Source organism: Ictalurus furcatus, chromosome 8 (assembly GCF_023375685.1).
Source record: "Ictalurus furcatus strain D&B chromosome 8, Billie_1.0, whole genome shotgun sequence".
NCBI lineage: Eukaryota > Metazoa > Chordata > Actinopteri > Siluriformes > Ictaluridae > Ictalurus > Ictalurus furcatus.
In genome coordinates this window covers 17,473,638-17,500,301 of record NC_071262.1, presented here as the reverse complement: position 1 = coordinate 17,500,301, position 26,664 = coordinate 17,473,638, and the positions used below count along the sequence as shown (strand labels likewise).

Genomic DNA, 26,664 nt, shown 5'->3' with positions numbered 1-26,664 from the left:
TGCACAATACTAAATTTCTCTGCCTATACTGATAACCGATTATTCAGAGTGATATCGGCCGATACGATAACTGATAGTTTTGCCGTTTATGCCTTGTTTTAAATTAATAATTAATTGACTCCACAATTCTGAAAGAAATACAAATAAAAACTTTCTCTCTATTTCAGAAAGTTGTTTCACAGTCACTGGTCTCATAAACAGAAAACATTACTCTAACATTAACACATGAACTAAATTCTGAAGATTAAAGTAAGATTTCTTAACTTACTGAATGTTATTAATTCATATTAACATGGACTGAATTCTAAAAAACCTCCTGTTAGGCTTCACATTCACTCTCCACAAACAAAATCATTTCGAATTAATCACTGCACATCAAACTAGTAACATATAAAAATTTTTTATATATTAACATTAACTGGATATGAAATATACTACTCTACAAATATATTTTCTGTGTGATATATACTTTGTCAACTCATCTTCATTTAAATCTTTCAAATGTGTATTGGTGCTTTAATTCAGCATGGCCAAAAAAACCCCAAAATTTAGACTTGACGCTGAAACTCCCGCTTCACTGCTGCTCATTCCAGTGTAAGATTTTAGCAGTGCAGAGTTTACAGAGCTTACAAACTGCAGTTGTGTCATCATTCCAAACGAGACATCATCTTTACACACAGCACGAAACCGATGCTCTCCCGCCCACTTCTGATTGACAGGATATAATCGGCCCTGATCATCGGATGTTTTTAAACTATCGGCCTATAGCGTGAAAAATTGCCTTTAATCGGCCGATACATCTCTACTTGTAACCTTTTCCAGTCAGATGAGCATCAATGGCTCTTTTGCTGTGGGCCTCAGAAATCTCCTTTATTCATGCCATGATACACTTCTACAAGCAGACTTTTGTGAAGATCAGACTTTGATAGATCCCTGTTCTTTAAATAAAACAGGGTGCTCACTCCACACCCTTCACCCCACTGATTGAAAACACCTGACTCTAATTTCACCTTCAAATTAACTGCTAATCCTAGAGGTTCACATACTTTTGCCACTCATATGTAATATTGGATCACTTTCCTAAATAAATAAATGACCAAGTATAATATTTTTGTCTCATTTGTTTAATTGGGTTCTCTTTGCCTACTTGTAAGACTTCTGATGACAAAAGATTTTTAAAAAATTATAAAGGGTTCACAGGCTTTCGTAAAAAGGTAGCTTGGATGACCAATATTACATTACAACTGAGCTGCAGTCAATAATTTCTTTATTTAAGTTTAACATTTTGTCAACCATAATGTATTGACACCCAAATCTTTCTAAACATTGATGTTATACATCAGTGACTTGGAAATAAGGTCGTTCTTTCACAAACCAAGCCACAGTAGTCACAAACTAAATCGTACTTTGCAATTGTGTTATGTTCCAAACAACGAACCAGGAGAGTAAAAGTCATTTTTGTTGCAAGCTTCTCAGACACAGTGGATAGCCCGCCCCCCCCCCCAAAAAAAGGAAAGCCCATCAGGAAATGTTTTGCATTTTTTTAAATAGCCCTAAATCTCAACAGTGAACATGACTACAAACAAAACAAGGCCCCATTATAACTAATGTTGGCTTTAGATGGCTAGGGGACTAAACACCCATTCTCATTGCAATACAGGGAAGCAAAAAATAAAACAAAATAATTATGCTAACTGCAAATGACCACAGAAAAAAAACACATCAGTTTTTTTGCAGGGGAAAGGAAAAAAAAAAAAAAAAGGACACCAACTTTTTTTGGTCTGTTTTCAGAAATAAATGTAGTTAACAAATCTCTCTAGAAAGAAATTAAGTTAAATCTCTCATTCCTGGAATGATACAAGTGCATTTATCTGCACACAATATGCTCAACTCAGTGCTTAGGGTATAATACACACTTGTTACTGCTTCAAAAAACAAACAATCAAAAAAAAAAAAACCCCTCTGCTGGAATAAATCGAATCCAACCGTTTTGAGGTGAACAAAATCAAAATGAACAAAACAAGTTATTGTAATATAAATTAGCTCTGAACCCTTTAACCAGCATCAATTCTAGCTTCATTTCAAAAAAAAAAAAAAACCTTAAAAAAATGCAAATAAATGACCAGAGCTATTCTTTAGGATTCTTTAGGATTTGGAAGCTTCAATTTTCACCATTCTTTCTTATAAAGCACTTAAGCAAGAAACAAATAAAAAAAAAATTAATAATGCTGAAAACTATACCAGAATATCTTGCATTAAAGAGCAGATACAAGTTGCTCAGCTGTGTGAGCCTAGTGCCTTGAGACACACGTTAGTCCTCAACCGCTGAATATACTTTGCCTAATCACTCATAGATTCAAGGTTCATTCAAGATTTAATATTGCAAAAGTCAATGACAACAAGGCAAAACTCCAAACCCTGTTGGCTGCACTGCTGCAAATTAGAGAATTAGAAGACTGAGAACTCATTAATAGCTGAAAGCTAAGCTAGACATTTTCATAGCTATGATTTAAGTGTCTCTGCATTAAATGACATTCAGCTAATTAATACTGTACACTTCAGTAAAGATAGTGCAAGTGCAGCTGATCTATTATAAATGCCTAGATTTCGACTCAGCGACACATTTGGCACTTTGTACGACGTTTTTACACAACCGCCTTCTGGTCTTTTACTAGAACTACAGACACAGGGTCAGCAACTTCCTTCGTATACTTGACATTTTCCTCCCAACACAGGAGATAAGGATTCTAGCTTTAGATTTTGTAGAAACGAAAAGTATAATCTAAGACACCATCCTCATTTTAAAGACAGCTAACATTCACTACTTGACAAATGATGAGTGCAGCTATGAAGGGGAATAGGCTTTGATATGCAATATACTATTATTGTCATCTATTAAAGAAGCACTTCATATACATTTTCTTGTCATTCTACCATTGTCCACAAACATGTAACATTTTTGCTAAATTTCACAATAGGTGGCCAATCCAGGAATTCCCATAAAGCAACTTTAAAGCTAAGGAAACTGCAAATAGAAAGAGAGGCAGAAGGAAGAATAAAAGCACTCCCCATGCGTCTCCTTAAATCAAACTTCACCGTCATGTATAAAATGCAGCATGTCGAGTACTACCACGCCTTCCTACTCGAGTAACGTTAGGTTAAACTGTGGAAATATCTCTGTGTACATGCAAACCATTTGTATTTTTCTCCAATGACAATACATGATGAAAACTAGCCTAAAGAAAAACTACAACAAAAACCATTTAAAAAAAAAGGGGGGGGGGGTAAAATTAAATTACAAAACAAGAAAAATATTCTACAAAAGTTAATAAGGGTGACGAAAACAATATTGTTCAGTCAACAAGACTGACACAGTTAAAATGTTTAACACTAAACAATTTCAAAAGTTCCTTTTCTCAAGCAACCAAATGGTAGATTTTCTTTAAAGACGCAACTCAGTTTAAATGAAAACTGAAAGTGTTAAACTTTCAAATACAAACAGCTTGGAATTGGAGAGCTTCTTGTTGTTTGTATATCTGTTCATCATGAAACTTGTATAAAAGTGTGCAACATCAAAGTACAAGTGTAGATCCGTTTCCAAATAACATTATAATAATGTCACATCAGACAAAAAGTACCTAAACTGCTGCACAATTCTTGTAAGAAAAATAAACCGTTTGAAAAAGTGATGTGAACTGTTGGTGTTTGTCTGTCATTCAGGCCAATAAATAAAATTAACCTGTATGGTACTGAGAGAAAAATGAAAGAATATTTTTCAGTACGTTTTCCTACCTGCTTGGGCGACAGAAAGTCAAACAAGGCTTTGATTACCTCTTTAAATACCCCAAGGCCTTTTGACTCCGCACATCAGTGTTGACTTTGATCACATTTGGCACAAGCTTGAAAAAAAGTCAAATTAAATCCCTAAATGCTACAATTATTTTCCAGACAAGGAAGAAGAAAATTGAACAAATTCATCTCAATACAAAATAACTGTTGAGCATTGAAAGGAATCTAAGCAAAATAGACTGTTTAACTTGGATAAACGAGTCCCAAGCAGGATTGTTCTGGTTCTGCGTTGATGTCATCTCTACACAGCATGTAATAAGATGAAATATCACGTCTTTGTGCAAACAGATCTGAGCCCCGCTGCTCAAACCCCATCGTTAGTCTGTAAAGACTATAAAGAATCAATTAAAGATAAATTCAATTCAAAATAAAAATGCAGAAAGTGTCAGAGGCTGGCTCCGCGGTAAACACGCAGAAGGCAGAACCACAAGCTGGGTGTGTTCCTCTAGTCTTCTTCCCTTTTCCCCAATTCAACATCCAGGACTTGAATATAGCTTTAAAGAATGTAACAGAAATAAGATGCTGGAATCAGAACCACAACAGAAGGAGCTCGCTCACACTGACATCTGATCACCCTGGGATTTAAGGCAGGTTCTGGCTCACTGACCCTGTGCCTGACACCCTGTTACAGTCTGGGTTACAGCATGTTTATGTGTGCAGTGGGATGACAAACTTGCAGCCGAAGGGCGAGTGGTACTTGACGCCCACCTCCTGAAACACTTGGCGAGGGACACCAATATCGCACAGGTAGACTCGACCCGCTCTCTCTGGCAGCGGGAGCGGGAGGCCCAGGCAGAGGGACCACTTTGCCTCCACAGCTTGCTCCTGCCCGCTCACTGGAGGATCTATACTGAGCACAGGTGCTCGGTTCTGATTGGCCCAGTCAGCCGCTGCACGGTACCACGGCTGCTCCCTCAGGAAAGTGTTCTCATGAGAATCCAGACAGTTTATGACCAGGTCCACTGGGGTATCTGGTAAATCTGAGAGAGAGCACAGAGAAAGGATTGCAGCTTACCAACAAGTGCATTAACATGGCTGGGATACTTGATCATTTAAAATTACAAAACTTTCATATATTCCATCATTTTAATGTAACCAATGCATCCCAAAACAATAAAAATGAATTGTGAAGACCTCAATTAAGAGGCTAATTCGGACTCGTTATATTCACACGTTTATTCAAATAAAATATTCTACCATTTTTAAATCCTCAAAGCACAGCGACTACTTCCACCTACTGCTGACACTGCTTCACTAAAAGGCTCCAACTATCTACATCCATTTGAAAACAACATCAAGACACTTAGTGAGACTGAACTGTGGTCACTCTTAAAAAAAAAACAAAAAAAAAAACCAACAACCTTGTTTTGGCTGCAGCTGAGTTTTACCTTCTGTATCCGTTTTACATTTCTTATCTGATGTGAGAATGTCTTAATATCAGGTGCAATACAAACACACTCCCCAATGCACCGTACAGCTAGACTATTTACAGAATTACAAAGTAATTAATAATAAGAAGAAGAATACAAATTATTTTTGTCCTTATGCTGCAGATAATACCAAACTATAAATCATTCTATGATTCATTGCATGTGTGAGTTTGCTTGATTTTCTAAAGGGTGCCAATAATTCTGGAGATGAAAGTACCTTTAGTTATCATGCTCTAGGTAGGAAAAACCTATTCAGACAACCTGATAAGACAGGCCTTAATGAATTTAGCGTATACGCTGGTAGAAAACCACAACCTTGGTGGAAAACCACCAACTACCAACATATCTGATTTAAAACAGTAAAACTGAAATGCGTTTAACTAAAGGTTTTGTTCATGACTTAAAAAGACATGGTTTGAATTGTGATGAGCTCCTATTATAAATAAAGATTAGTATAGGCTTTAACCTCTTTAATTAGATTTAACCTGCCAAATAACAGCTTTTCTTTTGATTTGCATTATACTGCTGATTTTCTTTGATCAAATCATAAAAAAAGATAATATATTTGAATATTTGTGAATCACAACATTGAATTACATCTGAATAAGATTCAATGCCAAGTTTTATAGTGGGCATCATAAGTACAGCACTAGCAACGTGTGACTGCACAAGTACCTTTGACGCTGGAAACCTGTTTGCCTCCCGTCTTGCCAAACAGTGCAAGTTCACTGGTGATGGCTTCTAGCATTTTCACAAAGTTAGGGAGGAAGAGGACGACCTCCACTTCGTGGTTAGCCAGGTGGCGGCCGCAGCTGATTCCCTGAGCTCCCTGAACATGCGGCCCACACAGCAAAGCCACCGTTGGACGCTGGTGCAAATTTTTAGGTGTGAGTCTGCAAAAGAAATGAGTATAAATAATGTAGTGCTTGGTTTTTCCACAAAAGGAGATCTACATTGCTCTGGAACAAAACCACCACAAACAAAAGCCGATTTGAAATATAATGTTTGCTGCAGTTATAATTATGTATCTTTATAAAAATAGTTAAAACCCCATACAGCCTTCAATACCGTTAAATCACACACTGACCTGTTTGGGCCTCCAAGCAGTGTGAGAGCCATCTGACTGGCACACACACCAGTCATCTCCAGCCTACGCTCCAGAGAGAGACCGTAATTCTCAGCCACGCTCAGCAAGCGCTTGTGCAACTCGTACGAGATACTAGGGACAACAAGCCCCGAATCTTGGAACACAAAAAAATGTCTATGACACCACTACATCAGTGAATTATTTACAAGATGTAGAACAAAAACTCTAAACTGTGGAATTAAATAACCCAATTATAATCACCTTCAAATAAAACAGGATGGTCATTAATTTGAAGTACTGATCATATTCTTACCAGTGCTATATTCCTTTGCCCCAGACTGAGGCACTATGATCTGTCTATACACAACGGGCTTGGCTTCCAGAATGTTCTCGTCATGTCGGTAACGCGAGGGTGTCTGCTCTGCAGGATTCCCCCGTGTCCGTGCACCATTACCTCTCCGGTCTGATGAATCGATCTGCGAGAAGACGGCAGCTTTGTCGAAGAGTGCCAAGTTCCCCTCAAAGTCAAAATCCTCATCTAGAACATCGTCAATGCCGTCACCAAAACATTCGTCATCTTTGTTCTTCATCAGGCCATTCTTCGAGCCGTTCTTCTTTGGAGTGACCTGATTTGCTAATCTACTGCTGGACGACCCTGAAAGAAAAATAAACAGGCACTTCATATACATACACATACATACATGTGTGTGTATATTACAAAATTATATTTATTTATATAAAATAAATGGAAAAACAAAATATAAAAAAATAAATAAATGCAGCTCAGACATCTGTTTAGTAACAAAACATGCATGTTTATTTGAGCACTTCTGTCAGTGAAGCAACTCAATACAGGCTTGTTGTGTCATGTTGTTGCAATGAAAAATTGCCCGAGGGTGCTGTGGGATACGGAATTGTGATTGACCCACAAGGGGAGAGGAGAAGAAGTGAAACACAGTCGCATGTTTCTCTGACAAATACCTTATTTCTTTAACAAGTGTAATATACCACATATAAGTTACACCAAGCCAGAAACATGTAAAGTCAGATTCTACTCTGTTCACTGGAATGTCATGAGACACAGCTTAATTTAAAGGGTTTTCACAACTCCTGATTAATTATAATGATTTATTTTGACAATAATTTGTCCAATATTGTTCTGTCCATCTTGTGGATGTATTGTAGGTTTTGCATTAGTATCACACTGTCATTCCAAAGTATATATAAAAAGTCATATATAAGAAGGCTTTGTGCAACCAGTCCCTGTATATACTTACACGAGTTGTGTCTTCGTCTGAAGCCTTTACTCTGGCCTACCATCTCTACATGGCGCTCTACATAGCTCTTGGAGTAGTGCTGTGAAGGAGACATGCCTCCATCATGAAGCCTAGGCTCAGCTTTGGGCACGTTTACAGGAGCGCTATTGACTCCGCTACCTCCACCTTTATCCTTGCGTCCAGCGTAACCAGTTACGGAGGAGCCAGATTCAGGAACACTCCGCTTTGTGACTCCATTGGAGCAGTTACGGATTTCCAAGATTTTGAGCTCTTTGATATCCATGGCACTGTAAACACATAGAAGGAGAAGCATTGTCAGAATGTAGGAAATATATTTAGTCTAGAGGATAACGTCCCAGAACCATGACTGTGTTACACAGCCAATTTCACGGGATGGATTCTGAACCTGAGCCCATACCTGAAAGTGACCTCAGGCACTGGACACTTGATGCCATTGTGAAACGGTTGTTTGAGGGAGATGGTTTGAGTGGCCTGATCAACCGAGGACACTTCTCCTTGATACACTCCCAAAGTTGGACCACAGTTGATTGAAACAAGGCTGCCCAACCAGTCTGCTGCCATTCTGTCTGAGAATCACATTTATCAGGAAAAGAAGCAGAGAGTAATGAGTACAGGATCATAGCTTTAGCCACATCCAGTGTATTCAATACTGCAGATGCAATCACACATCATCTCAATAATAAAGCTAGCAACATCACCCGTTTCCAACACATTATTAAAGCAAATATTTGTATCAGTTTTGACTGATTAACAAAAAGTCAATGTGACTGTGGGCTCTCGCGAAAACACCCGGCTGAGTCGTATTTTATTTGCAGAGCTGGCTGCTATTTCCAAGCACATTAGCAAAGTTAGCTAGCTAAAGAGGCCTGACTGAATAACAAGAGGCTAAAGCAGATGTACATATTATATACAGAAATACGCGCGGTCAAGATAACCAAAAAATAATTATATGTGGAAAAATACACACACAAAAACCCAACCGAAAACAACTATTTTGGTTAACGTAACTCTCTACTACAAAGAACGCAGCAACTAGCGGCTAGCTATGTATAACACGGATGCTAGCTTCTGGCTAGTTCAAATAGTCAGCTAGCTAACTACTTAGTAACTAGCTAATGGCTCGCTTAAAGATCACTGTCTTGATCAGTTTGAACGAGTTATACTCAGATACACACCTGGGAAAAGAAATAAATGTTTGAATTTTAAATGAGTAAATAATGTTTCAATAAATTGCGTGTACGGCTTTTCTTTTCTTTTCTTTTCTTTTTATTTCCTTATTTTCGTTCTTTCTTTCTTTCTTTCTTTCTTTCTTTCTTTCTCTCTCTCTCTCACACACACACACGCTCTCTGAACTTCTTCTCCCGCGCCGCTGAGGGTCAATATGATGCATCGTGTGTGCACGACACCTCACTACCGCCACCTGCTGTTTGGGAGATAAACACAAGGCGGAAATAACGGAACAAAACATATATTTTAGACTTTATATTCAGAATTACAGACACATTCTCATTATATATTTAGTCGTGATACTAAAATTTCATTAGCTAAAAAAACACATACACACAGAGCTAATTTGTCCGATAAAGACTTTTTGTTTGTTAAGAGCCTCCGGTAGTGACACTCATGTCACGTGACAGCTTGACAACAAAGACACGACTGCATCCACTGATAGGTTTGTTTATACTTTGCACAAAGTTGGAGATTGTATTTAGCTGCAATTGCATATTATGATTTTTTAAATATATATATATATATATATATATATATATATATATATATATTTGAAGATACTATCAACGCTTGGGTTTGTTAAGAAGCCTGCCAGGTAATAGCAGTGATTTGGATATAGCTAGCTAGTTAGCTTGCTAATTAGTTATCTACAGCTAGTGATATATTCCTAAAGCATCTGTGAGATTTACCACAAGGAGGTTTGCATGTGTGATCTGATGGATCATTTATGAAGAATTTGGCATGTGTGCTATTTAGACAATTAGAAAATTCACACACAAAGTAAGGGTGCAGTTTTGTTGTGCATATAGAACTTGTATTTTGTTGTGTTTTAGTTATAATATTTCTATAAGACTTTTCAGCATATTACACACTACAGCTGGTTGTACAGCTTTATTTTATATAGAAATACTTAATTGCACATATATATTGAGCACATGTTGTTTGGGTAAGGATTTTCTTGTCCTGCTCATTTATTTTTAACCTAAAACACTGGGCCCTAATGTCTAAAGGTGTTTATCATAAGAAACTTTATGAATTTCTTCTGCAGTTTTGTTGTTAAAAGATCACTTCCTTATGTACACCGATTAGCCATAACATTAAAACCACTGATTGGTGACGTGAATAACATTGATTATCTTGTTACAATGGCCCCTGTCAAGGGGTGGGATATATTAGGCAAGAAGTGAACAGTCAGTTCTCGAAGTTGATGAGTTGGAAGCAGGAAAAATGGGCAAGCATAAAGATCTGAGCAGTTTTGCCAAGGGCCAAACTGTGATGGCAAGACGACTTGGTCACACTGCAAGAATGGTTCAGGAATAGTTTGAGGAATATGACAAAGAGTTCAAGGTGTTGACTTGGCCTCCAAATTCCCCAGTTATCAATCCGATCGAGCATCTGTGAGATGTACTGGACAAACAAGTCCGATCTATGGAGGCCCCACCTCGCAACTTACAGGACTTAAAGGATCTGCTGTTAATGTCTTGGTGCCAGATACCACAGCACACCTTCAGAGGTCTTGTAGAGTCCATGTCTCGATGGGTCCGAGCTGTTTTGGCTGCACAAGGTGGTTTTAATGTTATGGCTGATTGGTTTATATCCCAAGTTAGGACCTGGTGTTTGTGATTTGCTCTTGTCTCTAGGGCATGCCATGAGTTTTCTAATGATGAATGCTGTTTCTGAATTTAAGCCGTTGTTGTGAGTCTGTAGCTGGAGCTCAAGTACTAATAGTTGCAACTGTTGAGCTCAAACTGATGATAGAACCCAGAATATTGTGAAAGGAGAGGCAAAGTGGGATCTGTTCAGTACCTCTGAGCAGGGGCAGGTGGTAGAAATCTGCTAGCAGGGATATGGTTTAGTTTTTGGCACCCACATCAGATTATTTGCTGATAACATATGTCTTAAATATTTCATTTGAGCTGATATGTTTCAGCTCACCTCAAAGATGCATCCGATGTCATTAGCAGTGATTCAGAAGGCACAGTCGTGCGTGTAATGAATGCGAATGAGGTGGATTGTTTATTCATTTACTTATTTAATCAACCTTTTTTCTCTCCCGCAAATGCGTGTAGAGGAAAAACTAAAAGTAGACAAAGCACACATTGTCCCATCAAAGTACAAAACACACAAAAGGACAGATGGCAAAACTGTAAATTTAGTGTTTTTTGGGGGTTACTACTTTTCTGTTTCCCATGTTTGGTTTTCAGAGAAAATTTGAAATCAGAAAAGTATCTGCCTGTCTGCTTTTAAGTGTGTGTGTGTAAGTAATAGTTTGCGCCACATCATAATTATTATGCTAATGGATGATACCTTGTGCTATAATGCATTGCTCAACCATAATTGTTTAATTGTTGAGCTATTCATAGATATTATATTTTGACCAGCATTCACTGCCTAGGTAATGAAAATGAACATAATTTAAGGACAATTCCAGCGGAATAATGTGTTCGGGTATCCCTGGACATCCGTTTGGCATGTTCTTGGTTGACTTACAAATTAACTTACATCTAAGAATGGATGGAATTATTCGGTATAGCTAATGCATTTTCTTAATATAACATATAACAGCTTATATACTCACCGTCCACTTTAATAGGAACACATGTACTCCTGTTCATTGATGCAGCTATCTAATCCTGGAAAAAGGCTAGGTGATCTCCAAGTATCCAGTTTGGGTGAGTATGTGCCCATGATAGCCTTAGATTCCTATTCTTGGTTGACAGGAGTGGAACTCGGTGTAGTCTTGTGCTGTTGTAGCCCGCCCACCTCATGGTTTGATGTTTTGTGCATGCTGAGATGTTTTTCTGCTCACCATGGTTGTAAAGAGTGATTATATGAGTTGCAGTAACCTTCCTGCCAGCTCAAACCAATCTGGCCATTTTCCTCTGACCTCTCTGTTCAGCAAGGCTTTTCCACCCACAGAACTGTCAATCACTGTGTTTTTGTTTTTTTTTGGGGGGGGGGGGGTTGTATTTTTTTTGCACCGTTCTGTGCAAACTCTTGAGACTGATGTGTGTGAAAATCCCAGGAGATCAGCAGTATCTGAAATACTCAAACCAGCCCATCTGGCACCAACCACCATGCCATGGTTAAAGTCACAGAGATCAAATTTTTTTCCCCATTCTGATGATCGATGTGAACATTAACTAAAGCTCTTGACCTGTATCTGCATGACTTTATGCATTGTGCTGCTGCCACATGATTGGCTGATTAGATAACTGCACAAATGGGCAGGTGTACATGAGTGTACACCTATAGGTGAGTGTATATCTATTTATTTTTTTTTCTTTTAGTTGACTACAAGTACTTAAGGTATGGTTGGTCTTTATTTATTTATTTATTTATTTATTTATTTATTTAAAATTTCTTTTAAGATTAGGTCTCAAGATTAGGTCTCTGACACTTGAGTCTGACCCATCTTCAGGAAGCTCTGCCCCCAGGATCTTGGGTGGCCCATATTCTGTAGTGTCTATAAAATGACTGACAGAAGGGGCATCCAAACACAAACAAGCAATCCAAACAACAGGTTTTGTCAAGGACTTAATAATTAAAAAAAAAATTAAAACAAATTTTTGAAACTATTAAAGAATTGTGAAAAATTGACTATTACACCTTTAAGTTTATCATACAGTGAAGGAAAGCGATTGGGGAAAAATCTGACCAGGTGTTTGCTCCTCTACTGATTAGGAACATATATGCCCAAGAGCTCATATGTTCGAACATATTTCATGTTTTATCAATGCTTTGTCACAGCTAAAGCCAACCCTCCTGCTGTGCAGAATGGATCCAACTGCCTCTGGAATCTTCTGCAGCAGGATGTTGAGCATGGTCAACTCCGAGGACGTAAATGCAATCATCCAGGCCCAGAGACACATGTGAGTTCTTTTCCAACCATCACATTTTCATACGGCTTACCATGAAAAGGTTGTAATTCTAAACACTTGTGTAACTCACTGTCAAGGCTGGACCGCTTCGAAAAGACCAACGAGATGCTCATTAATTTTAATGGCCTGTCCAATGTGCGGTTGCAGCAGATGAACGACCGCTTTCTTCTCCACACTCGCACTTTAATTGAAATGAAGAAGGACTTGGATAGCGTTTTTCGCCGAATAAGGTGCTGTGAGCATAAGTTATTATCTTTTTGCTTGGCATAAGATGGAGGTATGAGGGATAGTTTTTTATGTGAATGGACTAAGTAAATGTAAATTATTTAATCTTTTTCAGGACATTAAAAGGCAAGATTGCTAAGCAGTATCCAAATGCCTTTAGCAGTGAGTTTTACCATTTTCCCTTATCATTATATTAAAGTACCTCTCAAAGTGTCTTGCATAATTACATTCTAAATACTATTTTGCATAATGCCAGAGAACCTACTAAAATGGCCTAGAAACATTTACTCCTTATAAGAAATACTAAGATTTATGAATATGCATGAATATGCAAATTGCTCTATTCCATCCTAGAAACACCTTCATGTCCTCATGCCATCTTAAATAGCTAGTTGGTTAATTAATGGCTAATAAACTAACGCACATTTGTCACATATAGAGTATCTGAGTTTCTGTGGCTAAACATTTCAAGTGACTGTCATTCTCTAATAAATCACATATCAGAGATTTTTGGTTCAGTGCTGTTGAACATTTTGTGACATCACAAACTGAGCTCATATGTAACATTGTTGAAACAGTTTGTTTATTAAGATATACTGAGAAAATCTGAGGTTTATTGTCGGGTCAAGGCTTTGATAATTGATAGTTGTATCTATATTACATTATATTTAGATTTAGATATATATTTTTATCTGTAGTAATTTTTTGCTGTTCACATATTATCAATTTTTTTCCAGATATAGCTCAGCACAGATCTCTTTATTCATCCACAGATATTCGGGAGGCTTCCAGTCTGGAGGATGATGACGATGACTTTGACCCTGTCGGCCCCAGTGTAGCCACCACCACTGCCACGTCTGAACAGAGCACTGAATCTTGTGACACGAGCCCTGACATTATCTCGCCAACCATCAGCCGCTGTTCTGAGGAGCTTTCTCAGGAGAATCCAGACACTCCAACCTCTAACAGCCCTGAGAGGGCAGTGCTGCTGGATGAAGGCCCAGATTCAGTCATTATCTAGAGAATCTACAGAATTTTTTGGACATGTTGCTAAAAATTTGGAATAGCTTTGTGCTGTGCATTTATTAGCCAAAATTTTCTGATATAACAGATCATTTCACACTGTCTACTAACAGGACGTGAAGGCTGCTGCTCTTGTGATATAATGTTTGAAATGTTTTGCCATGTTACTTGTGGAATTCATTAATTCTTCATCAGGTCTTCTCAAGTCTAGTCATGTTAACATACTACTCCTAGACATTATCCAGAGCTAACATATGCTGTATTTTTGTGTTTGCCAAATGTGTTTTTAGTCAAAGCGTTCGGGTTTTTGAAGTAAATTAAAGCTTTGTAATTTTTTTTAGAAGAAATTAGTATTACATATACTATACATATACTGTGAAAAAGTATTTGTCCTGATTTCGTCTGTTTTTGTGTACATCTCATACTAAATAGTTTTAGATCTTCAAACGAAATACAACATAAAACAAAGGCAACCTGAGTAAACACACAATACAGTTCTTTTTTTAAATTTATTTTTATTGAAGCTAAAAAAGTTATCCAGCACCTATCACCAATGAAAAATAGCTTTGTAACCCTTCCCAGACTGATGTATTTCAATCACCTTCTTCCTCATCATTTGTGGAATTTCTTTCAAATTTGGCATAGTGTGTTACTGGGTAAGACCTTTTAACCAACTTCATGCTGTTGAAAAAGTTCTATTTAAGTGTTGATTTGATTGAACAGGGTTTGCAGTAATTAGGCCTGGTTGTGTCTAGTCCAGAATTAGTAACTATGGGGGCAAATACATTTTCACACAGGCCCAGTTGGTATTGGATAAATTTTGCTTCAGTAAATAACATTATCATTTAAAAACTGTATTTTGTGTTTATTCAGGTTGCCTTTGTTTCATATTTTATTTTCTGAAACAATTTAGTATGAGATATACAGAAGAAATCAGGATGGGCCAAATACTTTTTCACAGCACTGTATGGTATGTTTTTTATTATTTCAAACTAACAGTTTCATGTCAGATTAAAGTAATATGCCTTGCCCTATAATGCTCCACATTCTTTTAATCTCTAGCTCATGCTGGTTTGATGCACATGTGTTTTAAGTATTGCTTCTTTAACTGATGTAGAATGTATCCATTTTTTTTAGCGTCTGTAAAAACTGGCCAGTTTGCATCGTCTTGGTGATATTCAAGCTGGGCCATTTAAAATAAATATGACTATGTGGAAAGACAGGTTTAATATCTCATTGTAAACACAATTATGGTCACTTTCATGATGTGTGTGCTTCATTAGCAATAACAAATATAACCTTTATTTTTACCAAAGACATGCATGGTAGGCTGATTGGCGTGTCTAAAGTGTCTGTAGTGTATGAATGGGTGTGTGAATGTGTGTGTGAATGTGTGCCCTGCAATGGACTGGCACCCTGTCCAGGGTGTACCCCGCCTTGTACATGATGCTCCCTGGGACAGGCTCCAGGTTCCCCCGCGACCCTGAAAAGGAGTAAGCGGTTGAAGATGGATGGATGTTCTTTCTGTCTTGTTAGTTATCTAAATGTACACCTGGATTCCTATAAAGCTGCTTTGTGACAATATCTATTATTAAATGTGTTGTAAAATTCACATTAAAAAAAAGAAAAGAAATTGTACATAGAAACCATCAATGGCCCTGCTGAGGCTGGGTTTCCGAACGGTGAATCAAATGAATGAAAACTCCCAACGGTTCGATTCGCTCGAAGGAATCGACTCACTGAACGGCAGGCGTTGAGGAAGTACAACAACTCCCATGATGCAACAGCAAGGCATCGTCACGATTCCACTCCAGCCTCAAAGCCCCAGCGGGTCCGTCTGATACAACATTCTTCACTTTCACTCCGTTTACATGTTTACTAACCCCGGGTTCACAGGGGTAATGTTTCCATTCGGAACACTGAATCAACGATGATTATTTAGCAGAGCATTTTACAGGTAGGTACAGTTAACGCTAGCTAGTTTTTCTAGCGTGTGAAATTACAGGTGTTCGCTAGCGATATCTGGTCATCCCGGCGGTTGTTTTGCTTCGGCTTTAATTAGGGTTTTTTTTAACGTTTCCTTTTTTTTTTAGTTTTCCTGGTTCCGGTTGTCAGACAGACAGTTTGGATATCGCTTCATCGTGGCTGTTAGGGAGAAGCTAACAAAAGTCGCTAGCTTGGAGTTAAGGGATAGTGGGATAGTAATGCGCGCTAGCTGCTAATATTGTGTGTGTGTGTGTGTGTGTGTGTGTGTGTGTGTGTATATATATATATATATATATATATATATATATATATATATATACACACACACACACACACACACATATACATACATACATACATACATACATATACACAGTATACAGATGTGTTGGTATTCATCTGATCAATTCCTCACAGGTTCAGGAGTGGTCTGTTGCTCCAAAGATGCGGAGACTGTCTCGAAAGAAAGCTCTAAATATAGTAAAGGAGTTGGATGCTTTCCCCAAGGTTCCTGAGAGTTATGTGGAAACAACAGCTAGTGGTGGAACCGGTGAGTTTTCATCCCATTTCTTACTTCATTCATTTCATCCATAGGTTCCCCCAAGCCTGGTCCTGGTCCTAGTGGACCAGTGGGTGTGTTCGAGCAGTTAAAACACTAAAATGTGCAGGATGGTAGGTTCTCCAGGACTAAGCCTGGGAGAACCCGTGATTTAATCACTCACTGAGACATTTGTGCATTAGTACCATTAGTGCCATTTAGCTGAAAGTTGCTGTTCTTGTCCTCAGTGTCTCTGATCGCCTTCACTGCCATGGCACTGCTAGGCTTCTTTGAGTTTTTTGTCTATCGGGACACGTGGATGAAGTACGAATATGAAGTGGATACGGATTTTTCTAGGTAATAGTTAGTTTTTTTCTTCATTAATGAATAACAAGCACGGTATAAGACCTGGTTGTCTGTTTGCAATCTATTAATGTTAATTGCTGAGATTATTGACAGGCCTGACTTCTGTTTTAATCCCCCTCTCTTACAGTAAACTAAGAATAAATATAGATATTACAGTCGCCATGAGGTGTCAGTGTGAGTATATTAATTTTTTTATGTGCTCTTGCCTTTAAAAATGTCACATGACAAAAGATGTGCAAGCAGACTTTACTGATGTTAAACATATTTAATGAAAACGTTGTGTTGAGTTTGAATAGCAGATCCACTGACACTGACGGTAACGTTTGGCTGAATATGATGTTAGAGAGTGATTCATGTGATTGGATTATATGTTCTGGGAAACGTTTCTGTCTCATTCATTCCATCTTGTCAAACGGTCTAGTTGTGGGCGCAGATGTGTTGGACCTGGCCGAAACTATGGTAGCATCCGATGGCTTGAAGTATGAACCGGTGAGTATGAACACAATGGACACAGCCGGTGTAAATAATGCCTTACGTCAGTGTTTATAACATGTTTTATGGCTCTTTTGCAGGTTTTGTTTGAGCTGTCTCCTCAACAGAGACTATGGCATAGGTAAATTCATCACACTAAATTCGTCTCGCTGTAATAACCGATTTTATTCCTCCGTCTGTGTAGTAAGTACGTGTTGGATGTCTAAATGCCACACCTGTTTAGTTTTGAACCGGATCATGTTTACATGTTTCAAAATGTCCAAATTTGGCAATAATTTGATCTTCGCATCTACATGTGAATAAATAAGGCTGATAATGGGGGAAAAAACCTCCAGGTCTGCAGAAGTGAATCATTAATCACATTTCTTTCCAAATATCTGACCAACCTGCAAATAAATTCATCAAAAAAGTTTGTGATGTCGAGTTCAAATTTCTAGCCGTCGTTGAGCGGAGTGAATTTAGAGGCAAATATTTATTTGGTTGTTTGTCTTAAAGAGAAAACATTTCTTGGTTGCCATTAAGCTGATTTGAAGTAAGTGGATGGTGTTTGGTGCTTCTGGGGCAGATCTTACCTTTCCGGTTATGTTTGTGCACATGAGCAGTACTGAAAATGAAAGCCACCAGATTACTCCATTTATACTACAGCACTGTTGGAATTCTCAATTCTGATTGGTTAGAAGGCATTCATTTCCTATAACAGAAGCTCTGACATTAGTGCTGGCTACAAGGCAAATCTATAGAAGCCGGTTTCCATGGAGAGGAAAAAAGATTTAAAAAAAAAAAAAAAAAAGTAATTGTGACATTGTATATCAGAATTGCAACTTTATATCTCGCAATTCTGATTTTTTTTTTTCCTCGCAGCTTTGACTTTATATCTCAATCCTGTTTTTTTTTCTTTTTTTCAGAATTGCGAGTTTATATCTCATAATACTTTATTTCTGGCAATTCTGACTTTACATCTCACCATTCTGATTTTCCTTCTCGCCACTTTGACTTAACGTCTCACAATCCAGTTTTTTTTTTTCAGAAGTGCGAGTTTATATTTCATAATTCTGACTTCTCGCAATTCTGATATTTTTCCTCACAATTTAGATGTCCACTTGAAGCAATACCTGAAATGTGACTAATTTCAGGTAACTAACGTGCACTAGTGTCTGGTTTTCCTTGTCTTGACTAGCTGATGAGTGTTGTCCTTATATAGTCTATTTACAGAGAGTGATTGGTGCTTTGTCTGTGCGTTCTTTGTAACTCATTAAATGTCAAGTGGACGTCTAAATTGTGAGGGGGGGAAAAAAGTCAGAATTGTGAGACGTAAACTTGTAATTGCAAAAAACAAAGTCAAAATTGTGCGATAGGAATTTGCGATTGTGAGGAAAAAATGTCAGAATTGTGAAATGTTAACTCAAAATTACAGGACATAAAGTCGCAGTTACCTTTATTTTTTTCCCTCCTTGGCAGAAACGGGCTTCCATACATATCAGATGCACTGGAAGTAATAGGTTATCATTTCTGTTGCAACAGCATACACGGGGATTTGTATCTACATTGTCTGTGTTTTAATTGTTTATGGTGAACTTTTCTGTTCAGAGACCTTTATTTAACATTTATTGAAGGAGTCTCTGGTTTGGTCTTTGTAACAGGACAGCGGACTTTACGCTTTGCATGTTATTAACGTCACGTGAGTGAAATACAGGCTGGTTGACCGAACGACTGTTTATAACTGTAAGCGATAACTGGTGCTAATTTGTTTCTCGGATGTTCAACAGCATTAGACATGGCTAGAAAGGAATAAAAAGTATGATGTCATACTTCAGTTAATAAAAAAAAAAATTAATTGTTGAAAATAATTGATTGTTTTCCTGTAACACAACACTCCTAAGTGTTTTATTCCTTACATATGCTCTAAATAAATATTATCTAAAAATCCAGGTGAAAAGATATTAGTATGTGCGGTTTACTTTACCACATGAATATGAATTTGCATGAATAAAATATGTGTGCATGCAAACTCCACTCTTAACAGTTGTTCATTCTTGCACTTCAGTAACGAAACTCGTTTTTATTTTCATGCTCCCCCCCCCAAAGGACACTCCTGCTGATTCAGAACAGGCTGCGAGAGGAGCACTCCCTCCAGGACGTCCTCTTTAAAAACGTGATGAGAGGAGCCCCCACTGCATTACCCCCAAGGTCAGTCCTCATTTCCTCACAGTCTGTTTTCTTAACGCATCGTTCATTCAGCATCAGATCTGCAAACAAACATGCTGATGAAAGTTGAGAAGATTGCTATTGTGCTGTCTCAGGAGTGCAGTTAATCCGTGTCCTGATGCTTTTCTCTCCTCAGGGAGGACAGCCCCACACAGCCACTCAACGCGTGCAGAATACATGGACACCTCTATGTTAATAAAGTGGCTGGAAACTTCCACATCACGGTCGGCAAGTATGGATTTCCCCAACCATTACCCCTGCATTTATTCTTAAACTATCTTGTAATTTGGTGATAGACGTTTGCTACTTATTGACCTGTAAATATCTTGCCCTTACAGCAGAATAATTATATTCAAAAAATTCTGCAAGACCTTCAAGGTCCTGTTGGGCAGCCAGTTTGAATTTTTGTATTTATGAACATTGTTCAGGAAAAAGAAATACTGTTCATATAGCCAAGTGTAAAAGTCTGAGTCAGTTACCTAGTATTCATCATTAATCAAACACTAAAGCAAGGTTTTATTCAGTTGATACATATTACTCAAGAATACATGATATAAAATTCACACTCCTGAGAAATGTTTTGCATGAAATTGAAAGATGTGAATATCCCGTTTGTTTGTTTGTTTTTCTTTCCTCGTATTGTATTTTTATTCATGTTCAGTGATGTCATTTCTTGATATCATAACGTGTTGATAGTGATTTCAATTAATGTGATATTGAATCAATTATTAATATCGAGTATGGATAATGGTCACTACTGCTTCAGTAAAGAAATAAATACATATACACTATATGACTAAAGGTATGTGGATGCCATACGCTGTATCACACTAGTATCTGGGGCTTACGCAAACTTTTTCCACTAAGTTGGAGGCACACAATTGTCTACATTGTTTGCTGTAGCATTACGATTTCCCTTCACTGAAACTAAGAGGCCTAAACATGTTCCAGCATGACAATGCCTCCGTGCACAAAGCGAGCTCCATGAAGACACGGTCAGCCATGGTTGGAGTGGAAGAATGGCACAGAGGTTTGACCTCAACCCCGCTGAACGCTTATGGGATGAACTGGAAGTCGAACTGGCCTCCTCACCCAACATCACTATTGCTCACAAATGCTCTTGTGGCTGTACAAGCACAAATTCCCACAGCCATACGCCAAAATCTATTGAAAGCCTTCCCAGTGAAGAGGAGATTATTATAGCAACAAAGGAGGACTAAATCTGGAATGGGATGTTTAACAAGCACATATGGGCATAGTGTTGGGTGTCCACAAACTTTTGACCATATAGTGTGTATTGGTGAAGAATGAGGAATGCAGTATTGTCAGTTATTATTCACGATTGGGATTGTGCACCCTACTTTACAGTAATGATTGCTTTTACCGCTGCAAGAAGTTTGCAGGAACTTAAAATGTGATGTGATAGCTGATTTTAGTTTCTTGCAAAAATAACTACTTCCTGTTGAACTGTTGGGATTGAGCTGATTGGTCAAATGCAAGCTTCAGACTGACCAGTGCTCTTACTCAGCATGGGTTTCACTAGAAACTAGCAAGAAGTAACTGAAGTTATATCACACACAGAACCCCAGTGAAAATATGTCTATTCTGAGCAGAACGCTAGCTGCAACATCCTGCTTCAGCATTCAGAACAGACTACATCTGCAATACAGTATATATATTAACAAATTTTCTTATCTTTTCACGAGTGTGTATTCTCTGTTGCAGGGCCATTCCACATCCAAGAGGCCATGCTCACTTAGCTGCACTCGTCAGCCATGACAGTAAGTTTTCCCCTTGCAGTGAATTAAGTTATAAGAAATGAGTCCTAGGAAAGATCTGGGACTGATATGGCACCAGTGTTTTCTAGCAGGGTGGAAATGTTTTTCGCTTCTGTTTATGTTCAAGTCAAACCCGGAGCTTGCAAGTGACCTAAAGATAAGAGAAGAGTAAAATGTCATTTCCATTTGACATTTGTTATGCAGACCTATCCTCTTGTCAGTGTAGAGCTTTGTTGCAGTCTTAAAAGTAGTGTTCCTATTAATCCACAGCTTACAACTTCTCGCATCGAATAGACCACTTGTCGTTCGGCGAGGAAATCCCAGGCATTCTGAACCCGCTGGACGGCACAGAGAAAGTGTGCACAGATCGTAAGTGAGGCGCCAAACAGGTTTTACAGCACAATAGATGTGTGATCCACAGCGTATACCAGAAAATCACATTACTTTGTCATTACACACTTACTTCTTGTGTTTTTGTTTAATAGCATAAAAGATCTGTTAATGATTTTATACTTTTTCCTCCCAGTATGTTGTCTGTTTCTTATTCCTTTTTAATCCATTGTTTTTTGCCAGATAATCAGATGTTTCAGTACTTCATCACCATAGTACCGACTAAACTGAAGACCTACAAAGTGACCACTGATACGCATCAGTACTCCGTTACAGAACGGGTAGGTTAATGAAAATAAACGGTATTGCGCTTAGAAACCAGTGACTATTTTTTTAAACGCAAATAAACAGAACTTCTAAAGCAGTGGAACAGTTCTTAAAAACCTGAAAAGTAAGAAAGCAAGTGAAACACTGAATTTGAATTTTGGAAAGTCGGTACACATATTGAGATTTTGTCATCTTTAATATAGAGAATTGAGATTTTAAATCCAATGTCTTTTAAACATTTGCCTAAAAATAATAGGACTAGAAGTGAAGTTGGAAAGAGTCACAAAAAGGTGTGGCATGCTTTCACGTGGAAAGAGCAAGAACATGTTGTAGAACTAGCGACAGGCGTGTGACATTCCTGGTTACAACTGGCTTTAGCTGTAACTAAGCACATATGTAGGACTGTAGACCAAATTAAATCAACTAAACACTCAGCAGTCTGCACGGGCTTGAAAGAAAAATTACACTAGCTTTATTACGTCTGATTTAATCTAGAAAAGCTTGTCTTGTATGATGGGTTATTAGCAAATGAAGTTCTGAAAGATCTAAACTAAGCCTATATTTAGACAGCAGAGCAAATATTTTACTTAAATTTGATTATTAGACCAAGCAAACCAAATATGTTTTTCAGACCTTAGGCACATTTGCTTGCTTCTCCACACTGGTTGCCATAACAACAGCACAGATGTGTGTCTAAGGAGTATGGGACAGTCTGAGGACTATTGGGAATTTGAGTGATTAAAACGGCAGATTTAAAATAAATAAATAAAGGCAGATTGTGTTTTACACCATGGCAATGTCTAGTCACATGTTCAGCGCATATATACTCTGCAAAAAAAGAAACATCCTCTCGCATTCAACTGCTTTTATTTCCAGCACATTTCTTAACATGTGTAAATAGTTACATTAACATAAAAATATTCAGCAACTAAGACATAAACTGAATAAGTTTCACACACGTTTGATGAACAGAAATGGAATAATGAGTCCCTGAACAAAGGGGGGGTCAATATTAAAAGTAACAGTCAGAATGTGGTGTGTCCTTCAGCTGCTTTAAGTACTACAGTGCATCTCATCCTCATGGACTGCACCAGACTGGTCAGTTCTTGCAGTGAGATGTTACTCCACTCTTCCACCAAGGCATTTGCAAGTTCTCCATCACGTCTGGGGGGGGACACACGGGTACATGTAATTTTCCACTGCAGGGACAATCAGCTGACCTTCCTGTCTCCCTGTAGCACTGTCTTAGGCATCTTACATTACAGACATTGCAGTTTATTGCTCTGGCCACATCTGCAGTCCTCATGCCTCCCTGCAGCAGGTCTATGGAATGTTCACGCAGGTGAGCAGGAACTCTAGACATCTTTCTTCTGGTGTTTTTCAGAGTCAGTAGAAAGGACTCTTTAGTGCCCTAACTTATTGTAACTGTGACCTTAATTACCTACCGCCTGTAAACTGTTCGTGTCTTAAGGACTGTTCCACAGGTGCATGTGCAATAATTATTTATGGTTCACTGAACATGCATGAAAGACATCGTTTAAACCCTTTCCAATAAAGATCTGTAAAGCTTATTTGGATTTTACAAAATGATCTTTAAAGTACAGTCTTCTGAAAAAGGGACGTTTCTTTTTTTTTTTTTTTTTTGCTGAGTGTGTATATATAAGCTACAGAGCTACAGTCTATAGTTTTCCCTGACCTGCCTTCAGCTCTTTTTTCCACATTAAAAGAAATTCCCTGATTTTCTCGCTAATTCGTTTATGGGTAATTCCCACTGTCCAGCCAGCTCTCCGCTACCACACGACAGCTAACAACCAAGGAAGGTGAAGGATATGACATGCTTTCTTAGAGGCCCATGAAGCCAGCTGACTCATGCAACATCAAGGGGTGGTGTAACACTCTCAGAGGAAAGCACTATCTGCCCACTTCAGCGTGCATAAGCTCACAGACGCCCATGATTGGCTATTCAGTCCGTACAGGATTTCTGGAGGTTTTCTAAAGTTTTTTTTGTGATTGTTGTGACCAAAAATGCTTGATTTGGACGGGGTGCCATCCCATCGCAGGGCGCAATCACACACCCATTCACACACTACGGACAATTTGGAAATGCAAACCAACCTACAACGCATGTCTTTGGACAGGGTGGAGGCGGGATTCAAACCCGTGCAAACCACTAAGCCCAGTGCATTACGACTAAGCTAAACAAGAGATTTATTTTTCTTATTATTTTTCTAATGCCTAGGCATATTCTTTTATTCAATATAGGGATATTGCTCTTATTTCTGTCAGAAAGGATGGCATTGTCTTGGTTTTAAATGTTGGAGATAAATTCTGATGTGTTTGAATTGCTTTTGTAGGGCTTGTAGCTTTTTTCGTGTCCTTCAGTTTATAAAGCAAATTAGATGAAGTAAAATGGCTTAGTGATCGAGGACAAATGTGAGTCCTGTGGCTGGAACTTATCCAATAATAATAGCTGGAGCTGCAAAAAGGGATCAATAAAAAAAAAAAAACTAGATTAAAAACTTCACTCTTTCAGCAAATATCAAACCACCTGCCTTAAAACATTCTGCTTTATTTTCATTCCAGATGTATTTGTTCTTTTCTACATGTATCAGTTTAGAGCTACTGAGCCTGTTGGTTGTGTTGTTGCAGGAGCGGGTAATTAACCATGCAGCAGGAAGTCATGGTGTCTCGGGAATCTTTATGAAGTATGATCTCAGCTCGCTCATGGTCCGAGTAACAGAACAGCACATGCCGCTGTGGCAGTTCCTCGTGCGTTTATGCGGCATCATCGGCGGCATCTTCTCTACAACAGGTACACTACACATACTTGGTAGCTGTGTTTCATGCAAAGAATTATATCTTGGAGTGTGTGCGTATTCTGTGGTTTGTTTGTTTTTTCCCCGTAGGCATGCTGCACAGACTGGTTGGCTTCTTTGTAGATACTATCTGCTGTCGCTTTAAACTTGGAGTCTATAAACCCAAACAGGTATTTTATTTATTTTTTTATTTAAATTTTTTAAATAAGTGATTGACCGAGTTTTCATCTCAGTTTAACGCTGTTAAAGTTATGCTGTAGCAGTTCAGTAGACTATTTCAAACCCTGAAGGTGAGTTAGTGTAACTTTAACCCTCTGTGGTTTGGTAGGTCAGTGTTGTGGATGGCCACGCAAACAGCCGAACGCCTCTACTATCAGAGAACGGTGGGCTCTAGCAGCTCCGTGTTGGTTCCCCTGTACCCGAGGATCTTCTCCATCTGAGACACAAGCACACCATGGGACTAAACTACCAATCAGCTCGCCAAAGCTGTTATTATTGACTTCTCTGGCAATGTGGTATTTTGAAGGGCCGCCTGCTCCAAGCACATAACTGTAACTCAGGCTGTAAACAAAAGCATTGATTGTTTGATTGCATTCATTACCAGCAGGACACTTCACCATTTCTTTCATTATGATAACAGTGTCGATCATCTATACTCCATTTCTCCACTCAGCATCTTAGGGAGACGTTACCTTCGGGGAACCTGTTTTTTTGGGGTTTTTTTATTTTTATTTGATAAGTAGTTATTGTGCTTGTGAGGGGCAGCGCTTTCATTTTGAAACCAGCCCGAGACTTTAAACGTCATGTTTTAGACTGATTTATCTTTTGTCCAGCCGTCACTGCAGTATCCTCCACTTTTTACCCAGATATACATTTTTTTAAAACATTGTTGTTGTTGTTTTTTGTATAATAGCAATGCCACTCGAGATGTGACTCTTGTATTATTAGCCATAAATGATAAATTATGACTTGGAAAATAAGAGAGGTAATTTAAAAATAAATTCAGTGAATCAGGAAAACCTGGAAGATGCAATGAATCATAGCAGTATTATGAATTATGTGGAAGTCACATCATGTTCAGCCTCTGATTAGATGCGTGTGTATGTGTGTGTGGATACAGTCGTGTAGTTTGTTTTTAGGAATTGGGCACTTTCCTGAGGAGGAAGCAACTGAATCAATTTTCTGACAGTTAATTTGTGAGTGCAGTCCAAAGTAAATGATCTGGAGTGATTGTGGGACTGTAAAAGGGGGGGGGGGACTCTGAGAACTTGAATTCTTGTCTGCTTTGCCGGCTTATGGTTTGTGTACGACAGGCGAAGAGTATATGGGTAGCACTAGAAGTTGTTGAATAGTGTGTAGGAGGCTGGTGAGAATTCTCACGAGTAGAGAATGAGCTGGGAATGTATAGGAAGTTAACTTCATAACTGTTTTGTGGGCTGGAGATTAGCTGTAGCAGGGGAACCCATGTCGAAGGAATTTGTTTTTATCAGCAGTTAGCTGAATGACGGGTTTTAGACGGATAAACATCACAGAAGTGAGATGCTAATAAATATTCCTTTGAAGCATATTTTAAACAATGGTTATAAAACTTTTTCACTACTATCTCACCCTCTTATGCATATTCCTCACCCATTCTTTTTGTCCTAAACCAGAAGGGTTTGATTAAGAATGAAATTTGTATACACATATGATGGACTGTCTGTGCTTGTGTTGGTTTGAGTCCTTTGCCCTGATGCAAGTCTTGATAAAAAATCTTGCTTTCTTGTTTTTTTTTTTCCAGTCTGTCCTGTTTCAGGGAGGTAC

The 26,664-nt window shown here is 38.3% G+C and overlaps 3 protein-coding genes across 6 annotated transcripts; 2 read left to right on the top strand and 1 right to left on the bottom strand.

Annotated features, from left to right (window-relative positions):
* Positions 1-3,283: 3,283 nt before the first annotated feature.
* edc3 (enhancer of mRNA decapping 3 homolog (S. cerevisiae)) lies at positions 3,284-9,029 on the bottom strand. Its single transcript, XM_053631163.1, has 7 exons — positions 8,840-9,029; positions 8,062-8,230; positions 7,644-7,930; positions 6,680-7,021; positions 6,367-6,520; positions 5,955-6,172; positions 3,284-4,829 (listed from the first exon to the last, which is right to left on the bottom strand). The coding sequence occupies exons 2-7, from the start codon at positions 8,223-8,225 to the stop codon at positions 4,498-4,500; spliced, it is 1,497 nt and encodes a 498-aa protein (XP_053487138.1). The 5' UTR covers positions 8,226-8,230; positions 8,840-9,029; the 3' UTR covers positions 3,284-4,497.
* A 130-nt stretch (positions 9,030-9,159) lies between these two features.
* On the top strand, positions 9,160-15,245 carry kxd1 (KxDL motif containing 1). Of its 4 annotated transcripts, XM_053631168.1 has the most exons (6): positions 9,160-9,336; positions 11,488-11,566; positions 12,645-12,766; positions 12,853-13,005; positions 13,116-13,162; positions 13,774-15,245. In XM_053631168.1, exons 3-6 carry the CDS (start codon positions 12,672-12,674, stop codon positions 14,019-14,021), a joined length of 543 nt encoding a protein of 180 aa, XP_053487143.1. In that variant the 5' UTR covers positions 9,160-9,336; positions 11,488-11,566; positions 12,645-12,671; the 3' UTR covers positions 14,022-15,245. The 4 variants fall into 4 exon arrangements, with proteins under 4 accessions (XP_053487143.1, XP_053487142.1, XP_053487141.1 ...); XM_053631167.1 differs by lacking the exon at positions 11,488-11,566; XM_053631166.1 differs by having other exon boundaries at positions 11,488-12,766.
* Positions 15,246-15,687: 442 nt separating this feature from the next.
* On the top strand, positions 15,688-26,628 carry ergic2 (ERGIC and golgi 2). Its single transcript, XM_053631164.1, has 14 exons — positions 15,688-15,980; positions 16,427-16,559; positions 16,796-16,904; positions 17,041-17,087; positions 17,335-17,402; positions 17,486-17,526; positions 19,491-19,592; positions 19,747-19,842; positions 21,336-21,391; positions 21,659-21,757; positions 21,962-22,059; positions 24,695-24,857; positions 24,952-25,031; positions 25,190-26,628. The coding sequence occupies exons 2-14, from the start codon at positions 16,454-16,456 to the stop codon at positions 25,253-25,255; spliced, it is 1,131 nt and encodes a 376-aa protein (XP_053487139.1). The 5' UTR covers positions 15,688-15,980; positions 16,427-16,453; the 3' UTR covers positions 25,256-26,628.
* The last annotated feature ends 36 nt before the right edge of the window (positions 26,629-26,664 follow it).

Coding starts and splice junctions, on each gene's coding strand:
- kxd1 (XM_053631166.1), top strand. CDS start 12,603: ATGTTCGAACATATTTCATGTTTTATCAATGCTTTGTCACAGCTAAAG. Junction 12,767..12,852: donor ATCCAGGCCCAGAGACACAT/GTGAGTTCTTTT, acceptor CTCACTGTCAAG/GCTGGACCGCTTCGAAAAGA. Junction 13,163..13,773: donor GTATCCAAATGCCTTTAGCA/GTGAGTTTTACC, acceptor ATTCATCCACAG/ATATTCGGGAGGCTTCCAGT.
- edc3 (XM_053631163.1), bottom strand. CDS start 8,225: ATGGCAGCAGACTGGTTGGGCAGCCTTGTTTCAATCAACTGTGGTCCA. Junction 7,931..8,061: donor GTGCCTGAGGTCACTTTCAG/GTATGGGCTCAG, acceptor ATGTGTTTACAG/TGCCATGGATATCAAAGAGC. Junction 6,521..6,679: donor GGCAAAGGAATATAGCACTG/GTAAGAATATGA, acceptor TTGTGTTCCAAG/ATTCGGGGCTTGTTGTCCCT.
- ergic2 (XM_053631164.1), top strand. CDS start 16,454: ATGCGGAGACTGTCTCGAAAGAAAGCTCTAAATATAGTAAAGGAGTTG. Junction 16,560..16,795: donor AACAGCTAGTGGTGGAACCG/GTGAGTTTTCAT, acceptor TCTTGTCCTCAG/TGTCTCTGATCGCCTTCACT. Junction 25,032..25,189: donor GAGTCTATAAACCCAAACAG/GTATTTTATTTA, acceptor GTGGTTTGGTAG/GTCAGTGTTGTGGATGGCCA.